The sequence below is a fragment of the Crocuta crocuta genome, unplaced genomic scaffold, assembly GCF_008692635.1.
Source record: "Crocuta crocuta isolate KB4526 unplaced genomic scaffold, BGI_CrCroc_1.0 scaffold62, whole genome shotgun sequence".
In the NCBI taxonomy this organism is placed as follows: Eukaryota; Metazoa; Chordata; class Mammalia; order Carnivora; family Hyaenidae; genus Crocuta; species Crocuta crocuta.
Window position 1 is genome coordinate 9,473,405 of NW_027529173.1, and position 17,985 is coordinate 9,491,389.

The 17,985-nt window shown below is 35.2% G+C and overlaps 1 protein-coding gene across 1 annotated transcript in view; it reads left to right on the forward strand.

Moving 5' to 3' along the window:
• The window catches only part of VWDE (von Willebrand factor D and EGF domains), a 73,094-nt gene that overhangs the window by 43,373 nt on the left and 11,736 nt on the right, over positions 1–17,985 (forward strand). Inside the window, 11 exon segments of the mRNA XM_077757626.1 lie at positions 845–959; positions 3,408–3,658; positions 4,304–4,523; positions 5,892–6,029; positions 10,765–10,787; positions 10,790–10,907; positions 13,543–14,106; positions 15,478–15,573; positions 15,655–15,750; positions 16,743–16,838; positions 17,775–17,870. Of these exon segments, the coding sequence (XP_077613752.1) occupies positions 845–959; positions 3,408–3,658; positions 4,304–4,523; positions 5,892–6,029; positions 10,765–10,787; positions 10,790–10,907; positions 13,543–14,106; positions 15,478–15,573; positions 15,655–15,750; positions 16,743–16,838; positions 17,775–17,870 (1,813 nt within the window).

Consider the following 17,985-nt stretch of genomic DNA (forward strand, 5'->3'; position numbering starts at 1 on the left):
AGAAATAAATAAAACATTAAAAAAAAAAAGAAGTTGTTTGATTTTTATTTTCCCCTAAATATTCCATTTCCACATGTCTTACAATAAGTACTTTTAAAACTTTGTAATTCAAAATTATTTTATATTGTTAGGGCTATTCTGTTCTTATTTTTGTGCAAAGTTCCAAGAGACATCCAAAGAGATTATGTTAAATGGGCAAAGTTTATATATGCTGAACAAAATTTGATCTTCTTCCCAGGTTGAAAATTATTGCTACTTTTAACATTATTTCTTTGCAGATCAGTCTCTCTTTCCACTATTTTGTCAAAGGATATCCATTGTCAAGTGTGAATAATTATGCCAAGGTTCTGGTTCAATTTTGCCATGTTCAGAGGACATAGGGAGCTCCTAGAGAAAGGGAAAATAGCTGTGTAATTAATGTGTAAGATGAGCAAGGGGAAAACTAATGTGTAAGATGAGCAAGGGGAAAAATTATTTCATTTCTTTGTAAATAGAGCACTTCCTGCCTGAGTTAGCAGTAAAATGACCAGAAGAAAAGATATATTTTCTTCCATGTTTTTTATAAGCTATAATTCTACACAAAGATACAGCTACATGTATTTTCTTATTTCCTCCCTATTGATCAATTTCACAGGCAATTACACAAAAAAGGAAATGATTTGTTTTCTAACATACATTTGTGATTAGGACATATGAAAAACTTTCCTAATCAAAACAGACTTATAAAATACTTTCACTAGAATCATCAACATATATGGTGCTATTTTTCTATGTATATTTTTTTTCCTCAACACTACCTCTAATGAGATCTTAACTGTTTTTCTCTTTTTAAAATTTCCATTAGGAAAATGTTTGCATTATTGATGGACTCTGTTACATTGAAGGAGATAAAAATCCTACAAGCCCTTGTTTGATATGTAGGCCAAAAATTTCAAAATTTACTTGGTCATTTTTAGAAAGTAAGTTATTCTTTATTAATCCAAATATTTCCTTTAAGTGGTTTTAAGCCACAAGTTATATAAATGTGTTTAAGGTGAATGCTGTGCTTAATTTAGCATCTTTCTGAAGTGTGTGATTTACTTTGATTGAACGTAATGTAAGATGAAGTGTTATTTTTGTAATTTCGGTGATTATACTACTATAGGGTATGGAATTTACCTTTCAGTATTTGATCCTGAAAGCAGATATGAATTACTAATAGAGGAAATGAGAATGGCTAATTCAGCTACACACAGTTTGTACAAGCCATACAGCTACCAACAAAATGGCCTCTCAGCTACTATGTAAACACAAAAAATGTCCATCAGTGAAGGTTGGTGGGTTTAGTGGAAGAGGACATTACTTTGAGACCAAAACCAAAGCTCTATATCCTGCTCTTAGCCTTCTTTTTAGTTTTGTGACACTGCATTTAGCTATTTAAATTCCAAAGGCCATGCATTCATCACCTGTTAAATGAGATTATCTGGACTCAAAAATCTATTAAGTGCCTTCCAGCCCTACCATTCTGAGACCCCATGAATATAATAATGGGTACAGATATGTCTGGATACTTTGTTCCACCCAAAATAACACCCCAAATCATAGTCACATGTCATATAATTTCTTCACTTTCTTAAGTACAGCTATATATAATTCCACATAGTTGTTTCTTCATTCTCTTTCCTCAGCCCAAAGACCAAGCAGGCATCATAAAATACAACAAGATATAATTACTCTCTGCTCCTATCGATATGTAATTTTATCTAAAGAGTCATAAAATCTTATATTTATACAGTGCTTTGTAACATCACTATATATATTGTTATATATACGAATTTCATTACTGTATTAGACCATTTTTCAGATGACTTATTGTTCAGGTGCAAGACTCAAGACTCAAGACTATGGGAAGACAATGAAAATTTGGAGAAGAATTTAGTGCAAAAGACAAGGGAAACACAATATAACTTCTGAATTGGCGGCTATGTTTTTAGTGGGTTGAGTATGACTAACTCATCATTGATTTACAATGTTCAAAGATTTTTTTTAATGTTTTATTTATTTCTGAGAGAGAGAGAGAGAGAGAGAGAGCATGAGCAAGAGAGTTTCAGAGAGAGAAGGAGATACAGAATCTGAAACAGGCTCCAGGCTCTGAGCTAGCTGTCAGCACAGAGCCCGATACAGGACTCAAACCCACAAACCACAAGATCATGCCCTGAGCCGAAGTCGGATACTTAACTGACTGAGCCACCCAGGTGCCCCAACAATGTTCAAAGATTTAAGGGGTGTGGAAATTTCATCTGTCCCATGTTTCTCATATTGAGGGGTGAAGAAATTAAAACTGGTAAATTGTATAAAGATATATGATGGCAGAACAGGAGCCAGAACCACATTATCTTGGCATCAATACTTTGTTGATGCAAGCAGACAGTGTTTGTGCCCAGTGAGATTAAAAAAAAAAAAAAAAAGCCCATACCATCCATATATTAAGCCAGTTGGCAAGGAAGGGAGTCATTTTTTAATATAATATGATAATGTAAAAAGGTGTGTTAAATCATTACTTGAACACAAAGAGAGCTTTCTCTGTCCTCTGAAATAACCACTGTCCCAGCATGTGAGCTTGGCAGTGGGAAATGCCTCTGAGGAGCAGAAAATTGCTGTGACCTATATGGCTTTCAGTTCCTACTGGGGAGGCAGGTACAGTGAGGAAAATTCAGGGGGTCAAATGAACAATACAGTCATGGAGAGTGAAGGGGAAATAAAAGGGGGTGTTGAGGGGGAAAGTAAAGCTTTTGAAAAGGGTAGAGGATGGAAGAGAGAGTGAAAGAGCAAGCAATGAGTTGGTCAACCTCAAGAAATAATTTCAGACAGAAAAGAAGATGCATCCAGTGTGGGGGATGCAAACATGTTTATGTATTTTATACTGTGTTCAAAGTGCTGTTACACTCTTGTAGCAAAGTTTGAAGTCTTGCACCGTCAGTTATCTTTATGTTTTCTAAGAATGCCGTTGAATTTATTCAGAATGTAAAATAACAAAAAGGGGGGCCGGCATAGTTAATGGAAGTTTTAGGGGAGAGTTGGAAATTCATCAAAAGGTTTTAGTTCCAACTCTTTGCATCATACTTTCTGTTTTCTTTTTTCTTTCTATACAAGTACAAAGTAACTGTTTTTGGGGCGCCTGGGTGGCTCAGTCCGTTAAGTGTCCGACTTCAGCTCAGGTCAGATCTCACGGTTCGTGGGTTTGAGTCCCACATCAGTCTCTGTGCTGACAGCTCAGAGCTCAGAGCCTGGATCCTGTTTTGGATTCTGTGTCTCCCTCTCTCTCTGCCCCTCCCCCACTCATGCTCTGTCTTTCTCTGTCTCAAAAATAAACAAACTATAAAAAATTGTTAAAAAAATACACAAAGTAACTATTTTCTCCTTGACAGACAATCAACCTCCACTGATTCAAATGCCACAAGACAAATTACAGACATTTTTCGGGGAGAACTTCATGTACCAGTTCACGGCCGTTGATCCAGAAGGCTCTGACATCCATTTTGCCTTGGACTCGGGTCCTGAGGGAGCAAATGTTTCCTCTACAGGACTTCTTACGTGGAAAGCAGAGTCCCAGACTCCACAGCAATTCACTCTACTTTTTAATGATGACTGCAATGCTGAAACTAGGCTCACGATTATGGTAATATTTATAATTAAATAAATGCCACTGAATTAATTAACAGTATCAGTAACTATTTTAAAGTTAAAATAGAATTCTTACTTTGTGAAGAGGAACTAAATTATTCAACATTTCATGGAAAATTAAACTGCCAAAATGCTATTTTTGTCAGAATTTAAAAGCCTTTGTAGAATCTCAAGTCTAGAGCAAGGATCTACATGACGAATTCCTAGACCATTTCCTCCTATACTTAAGTATGAGGGGATACAGAATGCATTCATGTTTACTTCTCTGAAAGATCTATGATAAACCTAAGATTGAGAATTATACCCTTTTCCTTCAAGTGAAGTCATATTTTTTATTGACTATTCTTTTGATCTTCTCACTCATGATATATTAATGCTGTTTTTTCTGCGCTGTATTCACTTGAAATTTGGGACACAGCCCCAGAGAAGTAATGGTATGAAGGGCAGTTGTGTACTATGTCATGCTAACCAGATAATTCAAGCAACTGTTTACTCTCTATATTCTGGAATAAGTCACATGACTAACTGTTCTGTACCCTAAGGATTTTTTTTTCCAGTTGTTCCACTTGCATTATAGAAATTGTTCATTTTGTAACATTTTACTGAAAAATAAAGCATTTACTTTTTGTTTATTTTGGAGGTGACCGTGAAGTCTTGTGATTGTTTGAATGGTGGATCTTGTGTGTCAGATACTAAATTTCCTCCAGGAAGTGGAGTGCACCTGTGTGTCTGCTTGCCTGGCTTTCAAGGCAGTCATTGTGAAGTGGACATCACCAAGTGCCAATCGAACCCCTGTGGCCTTGGCAGATGTATTAGTGGCTTTCACAGTTATTCTTGTGTGTGCCCACCTGAACTCAAAGGTAAGTTTCGGTTCTTCATAAACACAATTAGTATGTGAACAAATTAGAAAGAAAAGCTCCTTGGCTTTCCAAGTAATTTACAGGCTATTCAAGCATGTATATGGTCCTAAAGATTTTAATAATATGTTCAAAAAGTCGAGTAAATGTTGTCACAAATACATTTGCTACTCATATCCTTCTATTATTGTACATTGCTTACATATACTCTTTCAATTTTGTCAATTTTTATAACTTTAATGGCAATATTCTATGTCTAGATTGTATTTTACAGGTTCCTAAACATTTCTGTCTATATTTGCTAGGTAGAAATATACTTAAATATATTACTACTGAAATATAACATGGAAAAATCAAGAAATTTGCCATGAGAAATATAAACATCATTTAAGAAAAGTTGATAATTCATTAACTTAGAAAGATCACGATACAAAGTTAGAGTGAAATCAAAGGAAATATTAGCATATTTGCTAACCCATTAATTATCTTAAAACATGTGATTCTAGAAACCTCAAATAAGTATATGAAGGACAACTTTTAATTTCCCAACGTGTTTTAAAAGTCATACCAATATTTCCTCTAATTTAAATAGATATAAATATTAAATAAATAAATATGTAGTTACTGAGCTTATATTTTCCTTAAAGGCATCTATTTTAACATTATAATGGAACTAAACAGCATATTTATTATTTTCTTCAGCTTTTTAAAATAAAAATTTTATTAGTTGGGACTGTTGTATAGACTTCATTTGAAAGAATTCGTGTTGACTGTTTGATGGATCTTACTATAATGGAAGTAACTGTCACAAATGACTGAATATATTCTTTCAACTAAGTTTTTAAACATTTCAAAGAGCAGCACTTCATCTCAAAAATTTTATTGAGGACAGAATTACTTTCCTCACATACTGAAAAATTTTCATGGATTTTCTCAGCTAATGCAGTTACTGCACTGAATAAGTTGTCCTTAAAGATTGTCCTAAGCAGGCAACCATTCTACTAACATTAAAAAAAAAAAAATCACTGAGTTTTTTTTTTTTTAACAAAGTGAAAATTGCTGCTATGATAATGGCAATTTTTTTTCCTTAGATTAGTAATGCCCTTCTGTCTTCTTTTTAATAAGGAAAATATTATGTACTTGAAAGGACTTATTTAATGATAAATAGAATCTAATTAATGACTTTATACATATACTCCTCTTAATGTACGACAGTTTCTCTGGAGTTTGTGTAAAAGAAGTATATACACCTTTAAGTAAAATAAAAGTAAAGTACTTTAAGTAAAAGAAATCAAATAATGAACACTTGATTGGACATACAATGTTTTTCAAAATAAATAAATCGAACTCTCAATCTGTATTTTTTTTCAGGCAAAACTTGCCAGGAGGATGTTGATGAGTGTGAATCCAGGCCTTGCTTTCCAGGAGCAGAGTGCTTCAATACATTTGGTTCCTATCATTGTGGTTCATGTCCAAAAGGATTTTATGGTGATGGAAAGACATGTCATGGTAAAAGTCCCTATTTTCTGCCATGAAGTATTTGTTGCTACATTTACTTAATCCAAACCAATCAATTCTATTACCTTTTTTTACTCATGTATTCATTCAGTGTGTATTCATTAAGTGTCATGCACTAAGCTGGACACAGAGGATGCAAAAATAGATAAGACATGTCCTCTGACCTAATAGGTTTGAGTTTAATACCAGGGAGTATGACATGTAATCACATAGTTCAGTTATGGTATTCTTTCTCTTTCGGTCGAGGTGCCTGTGGAGAATAGGAATACTACACAGGGAATCATGTCTACCTAGAAGGGTAATGAAACGTTTTAAAAAGGGAAGTTATTACAGCTAAATCTGATGTATCCAATCAAGTAAAAAAAACACTTTCTAGGCAGAAAAAACATCATAAACAAAGGTGGAGAGACATGTAACATCACAGCGCACTTGGTTGCTATAAATAATTCAGTGTGATTAAGATATAGAGGGAAAGAGGAACTTCTACAAGTGATGAAGCCAGAGAAGTGGTGAGCAGTCACCGAGAAACCATGAGAAATGTAATAAAGAGTTACATCTGAGAAGTCTACTCGAGCATAATGGCGGATGGACCCCTTATGGATAAGAAACTGCAAGGCTGAAGGTGGGAAGAAAAGCTAAGACAATATTAGAAATAGATAGGAAAGATGTGGGGCACCTGGGTGGCTCAGTCAGTTGAGCATCTGATTCTTGATTTTGGCTTGGGTTATGATCCCAGAGTCATGGGATCAAGTCCCATGTTAGGCTCAGCAGTGAACATGGAGACTGCTTGGGATTCTTATACTCTGTCTGTCTGCCTGTCTCTCTCTCTGTTCCTCTTCCTCACCTCTCTCTAAAAGAAAAAAGAAAAAAATAGGAAAGACATGAAGATACTCTGACCTTAGGTGGGGAGGTCATGATTGAAAGAAACACCAAAGAAGCAAGCTGATTATCAGTGGTCAGTGATTGGAATTAGCATGGCAAGGGAATGAGTTACTAAATTTCAGATGCTCAGTTTACATGAATGAGTGTGTAGAATTGGCATTCTCATTACTATGCGATGTATCATGTCACCTCAGAATTCATAGGTTGTGTTCCAAACCCCCAATGTGGCTGTATTTGGAGTAAGGAAATAATTGAAGTTAAATGAGGTCATAATGGAGGATTAGGATCTGATTGGATTAGTATCCTTATAAGAATCGATACCAGAGAGCTGACTCTCTCTCTCTCTCTCTCTCTCTGCCATGTGAGGACACAGGGAAAAAATGGCTCTCTGGGAGCCAGGAGCTAGGAAGAGAGCTCTCACCAGGAACTGAATGGCCCTGCACCTTGATCTTGAACTTGCCACCCTCCAGAATGAGAAGAAAATAAGTTCCTGTTGTTTAGGACATCCAGTCTGTGGTATTTTGTAATGGCAGCCTGAGCTGAGTAAGACACAGACACGAAGAAGTGATTTGTGAGAGGAAAGATAATGAATTCAGTATGGATACATAGAGATTGAAGTGACTATGAAATATACAAGTGGAATTTAGGAGGGAGGACTAAGTTCAAGATACAGTTCTTAGGGTCATCAGTCATAGATGAAATTGCCCAAAGATAACACTAAGAGAAAGAAAGACAAAAAGTTGGTGGATATCAACATTTTAAAAGCTTAAAAGAGAAAAGTTAATTATATAAGACACTGGGTGCTGGGAGCTGCACTGGCCTTGCTGGATGACAGTCACAGCGAGGAAATGGCAGCATTTGCATAGCTCTTGCCATGAGAAATGAAAACTGGTATCTCCTTCTGCTACTACTGGCTCATGTTGGAAATGAGGCTGCTGGTATTGACCAGACCTCACAATATTCCAGATCAGACCAATATTCCCAACACAGATTCCTCATAAGGAAAAACATATTCCTGCCTTTTCAAAAGAGATTTCAGATGAAAGCATTGGGGATGATTGTCAAAAGGCTCTGCCTATGGGCCTTGCAGATCTAAGACTTAGATAATAAAGGGGGCTAAGAACACAAGAGTTACAATTGAGTCTGGCCCTGAGACAAAGAGCCTAATTTAGAGTTAAGGACAGATATCCACCCCCACTCAATTGTTTCTGCTTGAAGCACCGCTCCACCCCAAGGTATTTGTGATCAGTATTTGGAGTGACTTATTCTGGCCTTGAAAATGCTGATTGCACCCTGTGAAGGAACCTATTGACGAACTTTTTCTTTTGTGATTATGGGAGCAAACATAGTGTTTCCTGAAAGACCTGTTTTTCTTGATACTTCACCTTAAACAAGCTATTGACCTCTGCCCACAAAGAACTAACGTCACCCTTTCTATGCTAAAAACATTGTCTGGTATGCTAAAGATACCTTCCTTCACCATAGGATAAGCATCTAAATCTCCTACCTCAATCACTATTGATAAAGGTTATGAAGGAGTCTTCTACAAATCTATGTTCCAGGAAATTCTTATATATCAAAGAAGTTTGTCATCAGAAATTATTGTCTAAGGCAAATGCCACTTCTGTGCCGTCCCCCAAACACTTAATTAAAAAATAAATTGAGCCCCAGTCAGAGCAGAGATGCTTGCCTGGTGACCAGAAAGACTCTCAGGGCTATATCACCCCTCCCTCGCCCACACCATCCATCCTTCAGGGACCCCTGGACCCGGCCGGAGCCGGCCTCCAACGGTTGTGAAAGAACCATACGTTGGTATCATTAAGTGAATAAGACCCCATTTTTTTCCATATAATTTTGTCTTTTTTTTTTTCAAATTTGTGTTTAAATTCTGTTTAGTTAACATATAATGCAATATTACTTTCAGGCGTAGAATTCAGTGATTCATCATTTACATACAACACCCAGTGCTCATCATAACAAGTGTGTTCCTAGTACCCATCATCCACGTAGCCCACACTCCAACCACATCCCTCCATCAACCCTCAGCTTGTTCTCTATCTTTAAGAGTCTCTTATGGTTTGTTTCCTTCTCTCTTTATTCTTTTCTTTTTTCCCCACTCCCAGATTTTCATCTGTTTTGTTCTTAAATTCTACATATGGATGAAATCATATGATATTTGTCTTTCTATGACTGACTTACTTCACTTAGTATAATATATTCTAGCTTCATCCATGTTGTTGCAAATAGCAATATTTTATTCTTTTTGATGGCTGAGTAATATTCCAGTGTGTGTTTTTGTGTGTGTGTGTGTGTGTGTGTGTGTGTGTGTGTGTGTGTGTGTATGTATACTATATCTTTATTCATTCATCAGTCGATGGACATTTGGGCTCTTTCCATAGTTTGGCTGTTGTTGACAATGCTACTATTAACCATAGGGGTGCATGTACACCTTTGAATCTATATTTTTGTATCCTTTGGGTAAATACCTAGTAGTATAATTGCTGGATCATTGGGTTGTACTTTTAACTTTTTGACTAACCTCCATCTTGTTTTCTAGAGTGGCTGCACCAGTGAATAAGACCCCATTTTGATGAAAAATATATATTAATGATGTAATGTCACCTTGTGCTTCAGATTAAGGTGGGACTATCTAGCCTGGAGATAACAGACTTGAGGAGCATAGTACTGGATTCTAAAGGGAATTCCCTAGTAGCACAGTCACTCACATTTCCCCCTCAATATCCAGTTCCAAATACTCAGCCATATCAAACGCTTCACTCCATGCACTAAAGTGATCTAACTTGCCTTTTGCAAACAGAGACCCATTCCCTGAATAAAACCTGTATCAAGGTGGAAGTTAAGAGGAAAGCAAGTTGAACCAAATCCCATTACACATGAATGACTAGTAAGTTTAATTCTGTCAGAGATATTTGTGTATTTTAGGAAGATGCTTGTTAATACAAAATAATTTTTTTATTGTTGGTATTGTTTACTTAGTTTTATAGCAGGCACAAGAGTCACTTATTATTAAAGTAAATACAGCACAGTTCTTCTTGAGGTTGCTAACTAGAAGAGGAAGGAGACACATAAGAGTCAATAGCATGAAGGACAAAGCTCTGTGGGAGAACACAGATGGACGACGTTGGGTAGGTCGGTGAGTCTGGAACTATAGGAACATTCGTTAGTCAGATCGGGCTGCCCTAACAGAATAGCACGGGCAGGGTGACATCAACAACTGAAATTTGTTTCCTCAATATTCTGGAAGCTGGAAGTTCAAGGTCAGGGTGCCAGCAGGGTTGGTTTCAAACTTCTCTCCCTGTCTTAGAGGTGGCCACCTTATCACTGTGTACTCACATGTGCACCACCCCTTGTGGCTCCTCCTTTTCTTGAAAGGACACCAGTTCTACTGGATTAGGTCCCTATTCATGACTTGATTTAAGCTTAATTACCTCCTTAAAAGTAATATAGTCACATTTAGAGTTAGGGCTTTAACATGAATAAATTTGGAGGTACACAATTTAGGCTGTAACACAAGGATTTGCTGAAGAAGTGAAAGCTAGTTCTGTAATCTAACTTGCTAAGGGTTCAATCCAAGTGCATTTTTTTTTTTGAGAGAGAGAGAGGTGAGTGGGGGGAGGGGGGGATTATCTTAAGCAGGCTCCACACTCAGCACAGAGCCTGATGTGAGACTTGGGATCATTACCTGAGCCAAAATGAAGAGTTGGATGTTCAATCAACTAAGCCACCCAGGTGCTCCCCTGAGTGACATTTTTATTGTATGTTCTTATTCACAGTATTTTGGTTTTGTAATAGTTTGATATATTTTTCATGCATACATTTAGAGTTGAAATACAGTTTTTACATGAATTTCTATGACACATACTGTGGTTCTTACAAGTTCTGATAAAAGTGAAGCTAAGGAAGAGAATTATAAAAATACCATGCAGAGAGAGAGGTGTGTTAAGTCAAAGAGCAGAAATGCCTCTATTAAGTAATGGTCTTAGTTAAAATCTAATGACTAGTAATATGTTCCATTCATTTTCCAGAACACTAACATACTTATTTCAAGAAATTTTGTTTTTAGAAAATCACCTAAGATTATATAATGCAGTTTACAAATTATTGTTTTTCTTGCTAATCCATTGACTTCTTTGGTTTATATTCTAGAAAAATGATTCATGTTGCATAATGAAAAAATGATATTAAAGGTGATTTCAGAGAAGTTTATGGTTGGAAGTGACCATTTTAAAGTTACATTTTATAACTCCTTGCTCATTCAACATCTGCTCAAACTCTGAAAATAATGAGAAGCTCATTATTTCATAAGGCCTTTCCTTTTCCATACTGCTGTCATTATAAGTCTTGTTTTATTCTGTTCATATTCTGATTGTCTTTATAAAGGCCTTATAGATTTTACATAAGCTTTCTTTTTATGCCTTTGCATTATGTAATATTAGCTATTCATCTTGCAAGATATCATTGCATTTATTTATTTTGCAAAATATTATTGTCAATTACTACAACATAGGAAAGCTATCTTGATTTTAATTTATGCATCCAATTGCCTTACTAAACACTCTTATTTACAATATTTTTATAGTTATTCTCTTTTTTGGTTTTATAAATAGACAATACCTCTTGCCTATAGTGAATTTGTCTCTCTTACTTTCTGTATATCATAGTAATTATGATTTAGTCTGTATTTATGATATTCCAGCTGTAGACAAATATTGTTTATATATTATTTCATTCAGTGCTTTCAATAGTTAAAGATAGTAACTGATATTATTTCCATTTTACAGAAGTTATTCATCTGTACAAAGCCATAAATGGGTTATCTGTTCAGATTGATAGTTGCTGTTAAAGAAGAGAGATTTGGGGTGCCTGGGTGGCTCAGTCGGTTAAGCGTCCGACTTCGGCTCAGGCCATGATCTCAAGGTTCATCGGTTTGAGCCCGGCTTCAGGCTCTGTGCTGACAGCCAGCTCAGAGCTTGGAGCCTGTTTCAGATTCTGTGTCCCCTCTCTCTGTGACCCTCCCCTGCTCATGCTGTCTCTCTCTCTCTTAGAAATAAATAAAACATTAAAAAAAATTTTTTTAAAATAAAGAAGAGAGATTTGAACCTGATCGGTCTGATTATAGAGTCCCAGTTCTCAAATTTAGGTCCTCAATGTAATGGCTGGGGCCTCCAATAAAAAGTGTTTAGACAGGGAATTATCTCTTGATGGTGTAAATGGAGATTCTTTTCATGTTTCAACATGAAGTATAATACCAGGGTAGATTTCTGCTAGAAATCCTTCATGCATTTAAGGAATTTTCCTTTTATTTGTTGCTTTCTCAGAATTCTCTTTAGGTTTAAATTAGAAGTAGTTTTTAAATTTTATCAGTTTTTCAGCACCATTTATTACTTGCTATAATTTCTGTTAATGTTTCATTAGGCTAACTTTTTCAGAATGTTTTCAACAGAAAATTGTGTCAAATTGATTATTTGGTAATTTTTTTCCATTAGATCATCTGTCCTGGCATCATATTTGGGGGTGACTTTGGATTATTTTACATTGCATTCTGTATTATGTAATTATGTAATAAAACTACATAATGTGATTACATAATGTAGTAATGTAACTACATATTACATATGTAATATAATTTAATTAGTAGAGATACAAGTCTATATTCATCCTGATGTAGTAATCTGTAACTACATGGCTGCATTTGATTTGCTAGTATTTCATTTAAATTCTTGTGTATTTTCATAAATAATAGTGACTCTAGGATTTATGTCACTTGATAATATGTTTACAAAATTTTTCATCTCTTTCTGTGCATTGCAAGAGTTTTATAATAGTCTTTCCTTGATTATTTGGTAATTTTTTTCCATTAGATCATCTGTCCTGGCATCATATTTGGGGGTGACTTTGGATTATTTTTGTTCTTTTATGGTAATTATTTTATCAACTCCTCTGTCTTTTCTTCAGCCAATTTAATCATTTATATTTTGCAAATAATTTGTATATTTCATCAAGATTTCAGATTTCTTAGTTTAAAATTGTACATAATATGTTTGTATAAGTTAAAATTATCTGGGGATGCTGGGTGGCTCAATCAGTTAAGCATCTAACTCTTAATCTCAGCTCAGATCTTGATCTCAGGGTTGTGAGTTAAAGCCCAGTGTTAGGCTCCATGCGGGGCAGAAAGCCTACTAAAATAAATAAAATTAAGTAAAATATAATAAAAATTTTCTTCAGATTATCATTATGAGTTGTTCACATGTCTGTATTATTGACAACATTATGCTTTCCTTTGCTTTGAGCCTCAGTCGGTGAAGCGGTCAATGATGTTTATTGGCTATTTCTAACTTTTAAATAAAATTATTAGTTATTGTTCTTTAACTTCTATAATGTTTAACATTCTGAGTCCCTTGTGTATCCAAATAGATTACAAATCCCTTGAAGCCAGGAACTGTATGATGACTTCTTGTTACCACATTGCTCCTAGTACAATGGTGAACATGTTAGAGATATTATATGAAGGAATGACTTACTTAATGTTAAATACTGTGGGAAGAGCAGAACATTAATACATGCGACCGACTCACCTTTCTTTTTCTCTTTTGGTTGTTAGATATAAAATTTCAATCAACAGATCATTCACTGATTGGAGCAAACTTTACCCATGGTCCTACTACTGTCAAAAAGTTCTTGGATACAATCAGTGACATCTCACATTTCTCATTAAAATCAGTTACTGCTCAAATGAATAATTCAAAGAAAGTTATTTCCCATCAGATATCAGGTTTTGAACAAGTGGATCATACTATCAGTACCAATCTCAGTATGGAGGAATTGGGAGTTTCTGTGAACAACCCTAGTTCTTTAAGCGTTAACCCAAACAGTTCCCATGGTGAAGCAAAGAATGTTACACAAAGTACCATCCAAACAAAGGCAGGAAGGCACAGTTCTCAAATCAACAGGTCTGCCTGGGATTCCACGCAATTTAAGGATGGGCTTGCATCATCAGTTTCTAGAGCCATTACTGTTTTGCCGGAAAAGCCTGAATGGACCAAAATACCAACTTGTGCTGAATCGCCTTGTTTTCTTGGTGTTTCCTGTGTGCCAACCACAGATGGTCACTTCCGATGTGGACGATGCCCCTTTGGATATTACGGAGATGGTATCAATTGCAGAGGTAGTATGAAAATTCTTCAGAAGATAAAAAGAAAACTAATTAGTTCACATTTAAGTAATTAAGAAGAGATGCTTCTTTATTAATTTATATTTACTCCATTTATTTCACCAATTTGTAAGTATGTGTGTGTGTATTTATTATTTGTGTATATCCTCTTCACATTTCAAAAAAAAATTAGCATGGGTATTCCTGCATTATTTTTAGAAATAATGTTTCTATCATATAGTAGTATAAACTAGATAATATAAATGTTTTTGAGTATCTACTGGGTTCCAAGGTCTATAGAAACATTCTGTATCAATTATGTCATATAATCCATAAAGACTCCATGTATTCTTATTTTTCCCATCATCCAGATGAGAACGCAGAGCCTTAGAGTGCTAACTGACTTTCCTAGCATTAAGCAACTAAAGAGATAAAATAAGGGTATGAATAACATTGTCGTCTGGGTTCTTTTCATCTCACAGTGAGCATTAAGCGCTTTAAATTACTAATTCTGGCATATTTGCTTATTTATATGAACTAGGTTTCTCTTCAGTTCATTCTTCCAGCTCTTGAGGTAAAAACAAGTTGAGCATTACTTTAATTTTGAAAGGAGTGTTTACTTTTTTTCATAATTATCAGTATTGTTTTTCTAGATGCAAGTCAAATTTTTGGCTTTCACACTGTAGAAGTTCTTTTGTGTTGTTATTTTTTTATTACTGTTTTGTGTTGCTTGTGTTTTGATTTGTTTGAGACCAACTTAAGCAATAGAGTTGTTGGGATACTCCTTTGTTCTCGGTATTACCGAGAGGTACATTGTTTGTTTGTTTCTAGGAATAGTGATAATAATAACTTTCAGTGCTTACATGTTGATAACATAAAACTCCATATTAACAAACAAACAACCACATATATTTTGGTCAGCTCAGAAAAACATTAAATGCCTAATAGACTATATCAGGGACTTAAAGAAGCTTAAGGAATACAAACCTGTAAACTTACAATGTGGTCTTTGAAATTTTGATTATTCTTGCCATTTACCAGCAATTACCTGATTAGTATCTGGAATTTTACTGAGCTCTGTGAAAAGACTGTAATCCCATCTCTGGTTAGCAGCCATCTTCAACATCTGGCTTTGTTAAGGAAGGAATTACCGCATATGATAGATATGTCTTTCTGACCGTATTAATCATGTTCTTTAGTCATTCTACTAGTAAAACAAATATAAAGGGGAAAATAATTTTATGGATAAATGCAGTAGATACTGCTTTAATAAGCAGCATCAAAATTTTCAAATTTCAGAGATTTTTACTTTTCTTATAAGTAAGTCTTTGGGCACCATGTTTGTATTGTATCAACAGCTCAGCCTTTTTTCCTTGATTTTTGCAGCCATTTGTAGACATCCATGTGGGAAAAGCAGGGAGTGTGTTGCCCCAAACGTATGCAAATGTAAACCTGGTTACACTGGCTCTAACTGCCAAACTGGTAGGTATAGAACTCATTAGGTTGCATAATGAATTTAATTGATAATTGATATTTCTAAAACGTGACCTTTATCTTACACAGCTCTATGTCATCCTGATTGCAAAAACCATGGAAAATGTATTAAGCCTAATGTTTGTGAATGTCCCCCAGGGCATGGTGGAGCAACCTGTGATGAAGGTGATGATTCAAAGTAAAAATCGAATAATAGAGCCAAGATAAAAACTGTTTTCTTTAAAGCCTTTCTTAAAAGATAATTCAGTTTTACTGTATCTTTACTGATACATATTTATTAATGTCAGGGAGGATGTCTAAGCTTTTTAATGTTTTCTAAAAATAATTTATTTGAAGATTTTAAAAACTTCAGTTTCAAAAATTAGACATCCAGAGAGTAATGGCTGATCTCTCCTTGGTAAAATTGTCTCCAGAAATATCTTGGAGATTTAGTTTTAAGGTACCATATTCAAGCCAAGGACACCTGATTATTGAATGACTTGTCAAACATGGCTCCAAGAAAATGTTAAATACCAAATAATTAGAAGATATGAGGTAGTACAAGGAATCCTAAAAAGTGATTTTTAAAAACATGTCTGTAGGTACATAATTTTATTATTTTGGTTGAAATCTTAAGAGAGGAGTGGATGAAATTTTTTAAATGGATAATATTTTAAACACATTTACTATTTTGAATATAATATTTTGAAGAATATACTTTGACAGATGGCACAAATAATTATTAATAAACTAAGAGCCACACTAAATACTTTCATGCCAAGGCAAGGTACAAATTAACAAGTTAAAGTAAATCCGAAGTGAATAACAGAAACACTCAATATCAATAGCCTGGGAAAATAATCATGGAAATATAGAAGTATTCTATGTTTAGGGCAGAAAAGTGTAAGTCCAAGCCTCATTTTGCAGAAGAAACCTAAGATGGTATATTTCCAGTCAGCTAACTACCAGTTATAAACCAAAATCTGCTGATGATTTGTTGGTGTTTTGAGAGTATGAACTTGTATAGTCAATCCCACAGAACTAAATTTCAAAGTAAAAGCAAACTCGTTTATTATAAATTACTTTTACAAGAGAGTTTATTGTGGCCATGATTCATACATATAAAGAAACATTTTCTTCATTAAGAGCTGACTTACTAGTATAATTTGTGTCTGCAGAACATTGTAGTCCTCCTTGTCGACATGGTGGCACCTGCTTGGCTGGAAATCTCTGCACTTGTCCTTATGGTTTTGTGGGACCGAGGTGTGAAACAAGTAAGCAAAACTCCTTTGCAGCCTAATGTGATGAAACTGCTCCTTTTAACAGTTGATGGCTTTAATGCTAAGATAAACCCAAACACTAAAAAAATATACATTCCTGGGGCGCTTGGGTGGCTCAGTCGGTTAAGTGTCCGACTGCGGCTCAAGTCACCATCTTGCAGTTCATGAGCTTGAGCCATGTGTTGGGCTCTGTGCAGACAGCTCAGACCCTGGAGCCTGCTTTAGATTCTGTGCCTCCCTCTCTCTCTGTGCTCCTCTACCACTCACATTTGCTCTCTCTCAAAAATAAATAAATATTTTAAAAAACCCAAACATACATTCCTGAATTATTATGATGGTTATCATTCTGTGTAACACTGGGAACACTGGGTACCAGTACTAAGATAAAGAAGTTTGTTCTTGGGGCGCCTAGGTGGCTCAGTCGGTTAACCAACCAACTTTGGCTCAGGTCATGATCTCACGGTCTGTGGGTTTGAGCCACAAACCACTCTCTCTCGCTCTCAAAAACAAATAAATATTTTTTAAAAAAAGTTTGTTCTTGGAAACAATTCTCTTCTTGACCCGATTCATGACTGTTTCTTTGAGATAATAAGAATTCCGGTTTGTTGATTTGCATATAAGTTTATCTTGTTTAATTTATATCTAAAATTATTTTCATTAATTAGTACCTAATAATTTTCTTAAATAGCCAACTCTTGTTTACCATTCAGATCAATGATTTTCTTCTTTCCCTAAATCTGTTACCAAAAAATAACAATATGAGAATTGGAGACCATTTAGAGCCAAAATATAGGTTATTTTTATTTTTCACTCTGAATTTACTCATTAGAGGATATGATTGGCAGTTATGAGCTGCCTAGATAATACCCAATAACGTGGCCAATTCCAAGCCTAATTTAACTTGCTTTTATTTTTATTCTATGACTTTAGTGATTTGTAACAGGCACTGTGAAAATGGAGGTGAATGTCTTACACCAGATATTTGCCAGTGCAAGCCTGGCTGGTCTGGACCTACTTGTGATACAGGTAAAATCAGAAATTTTTTCAATGAATAAGTCAGTTAAAAAAAAAAAAAGTTAAATGCACCAGTGTCCTAACCCAGCACCCAAAAGCATTAAACTAATCTGACAAGATTAGTAGA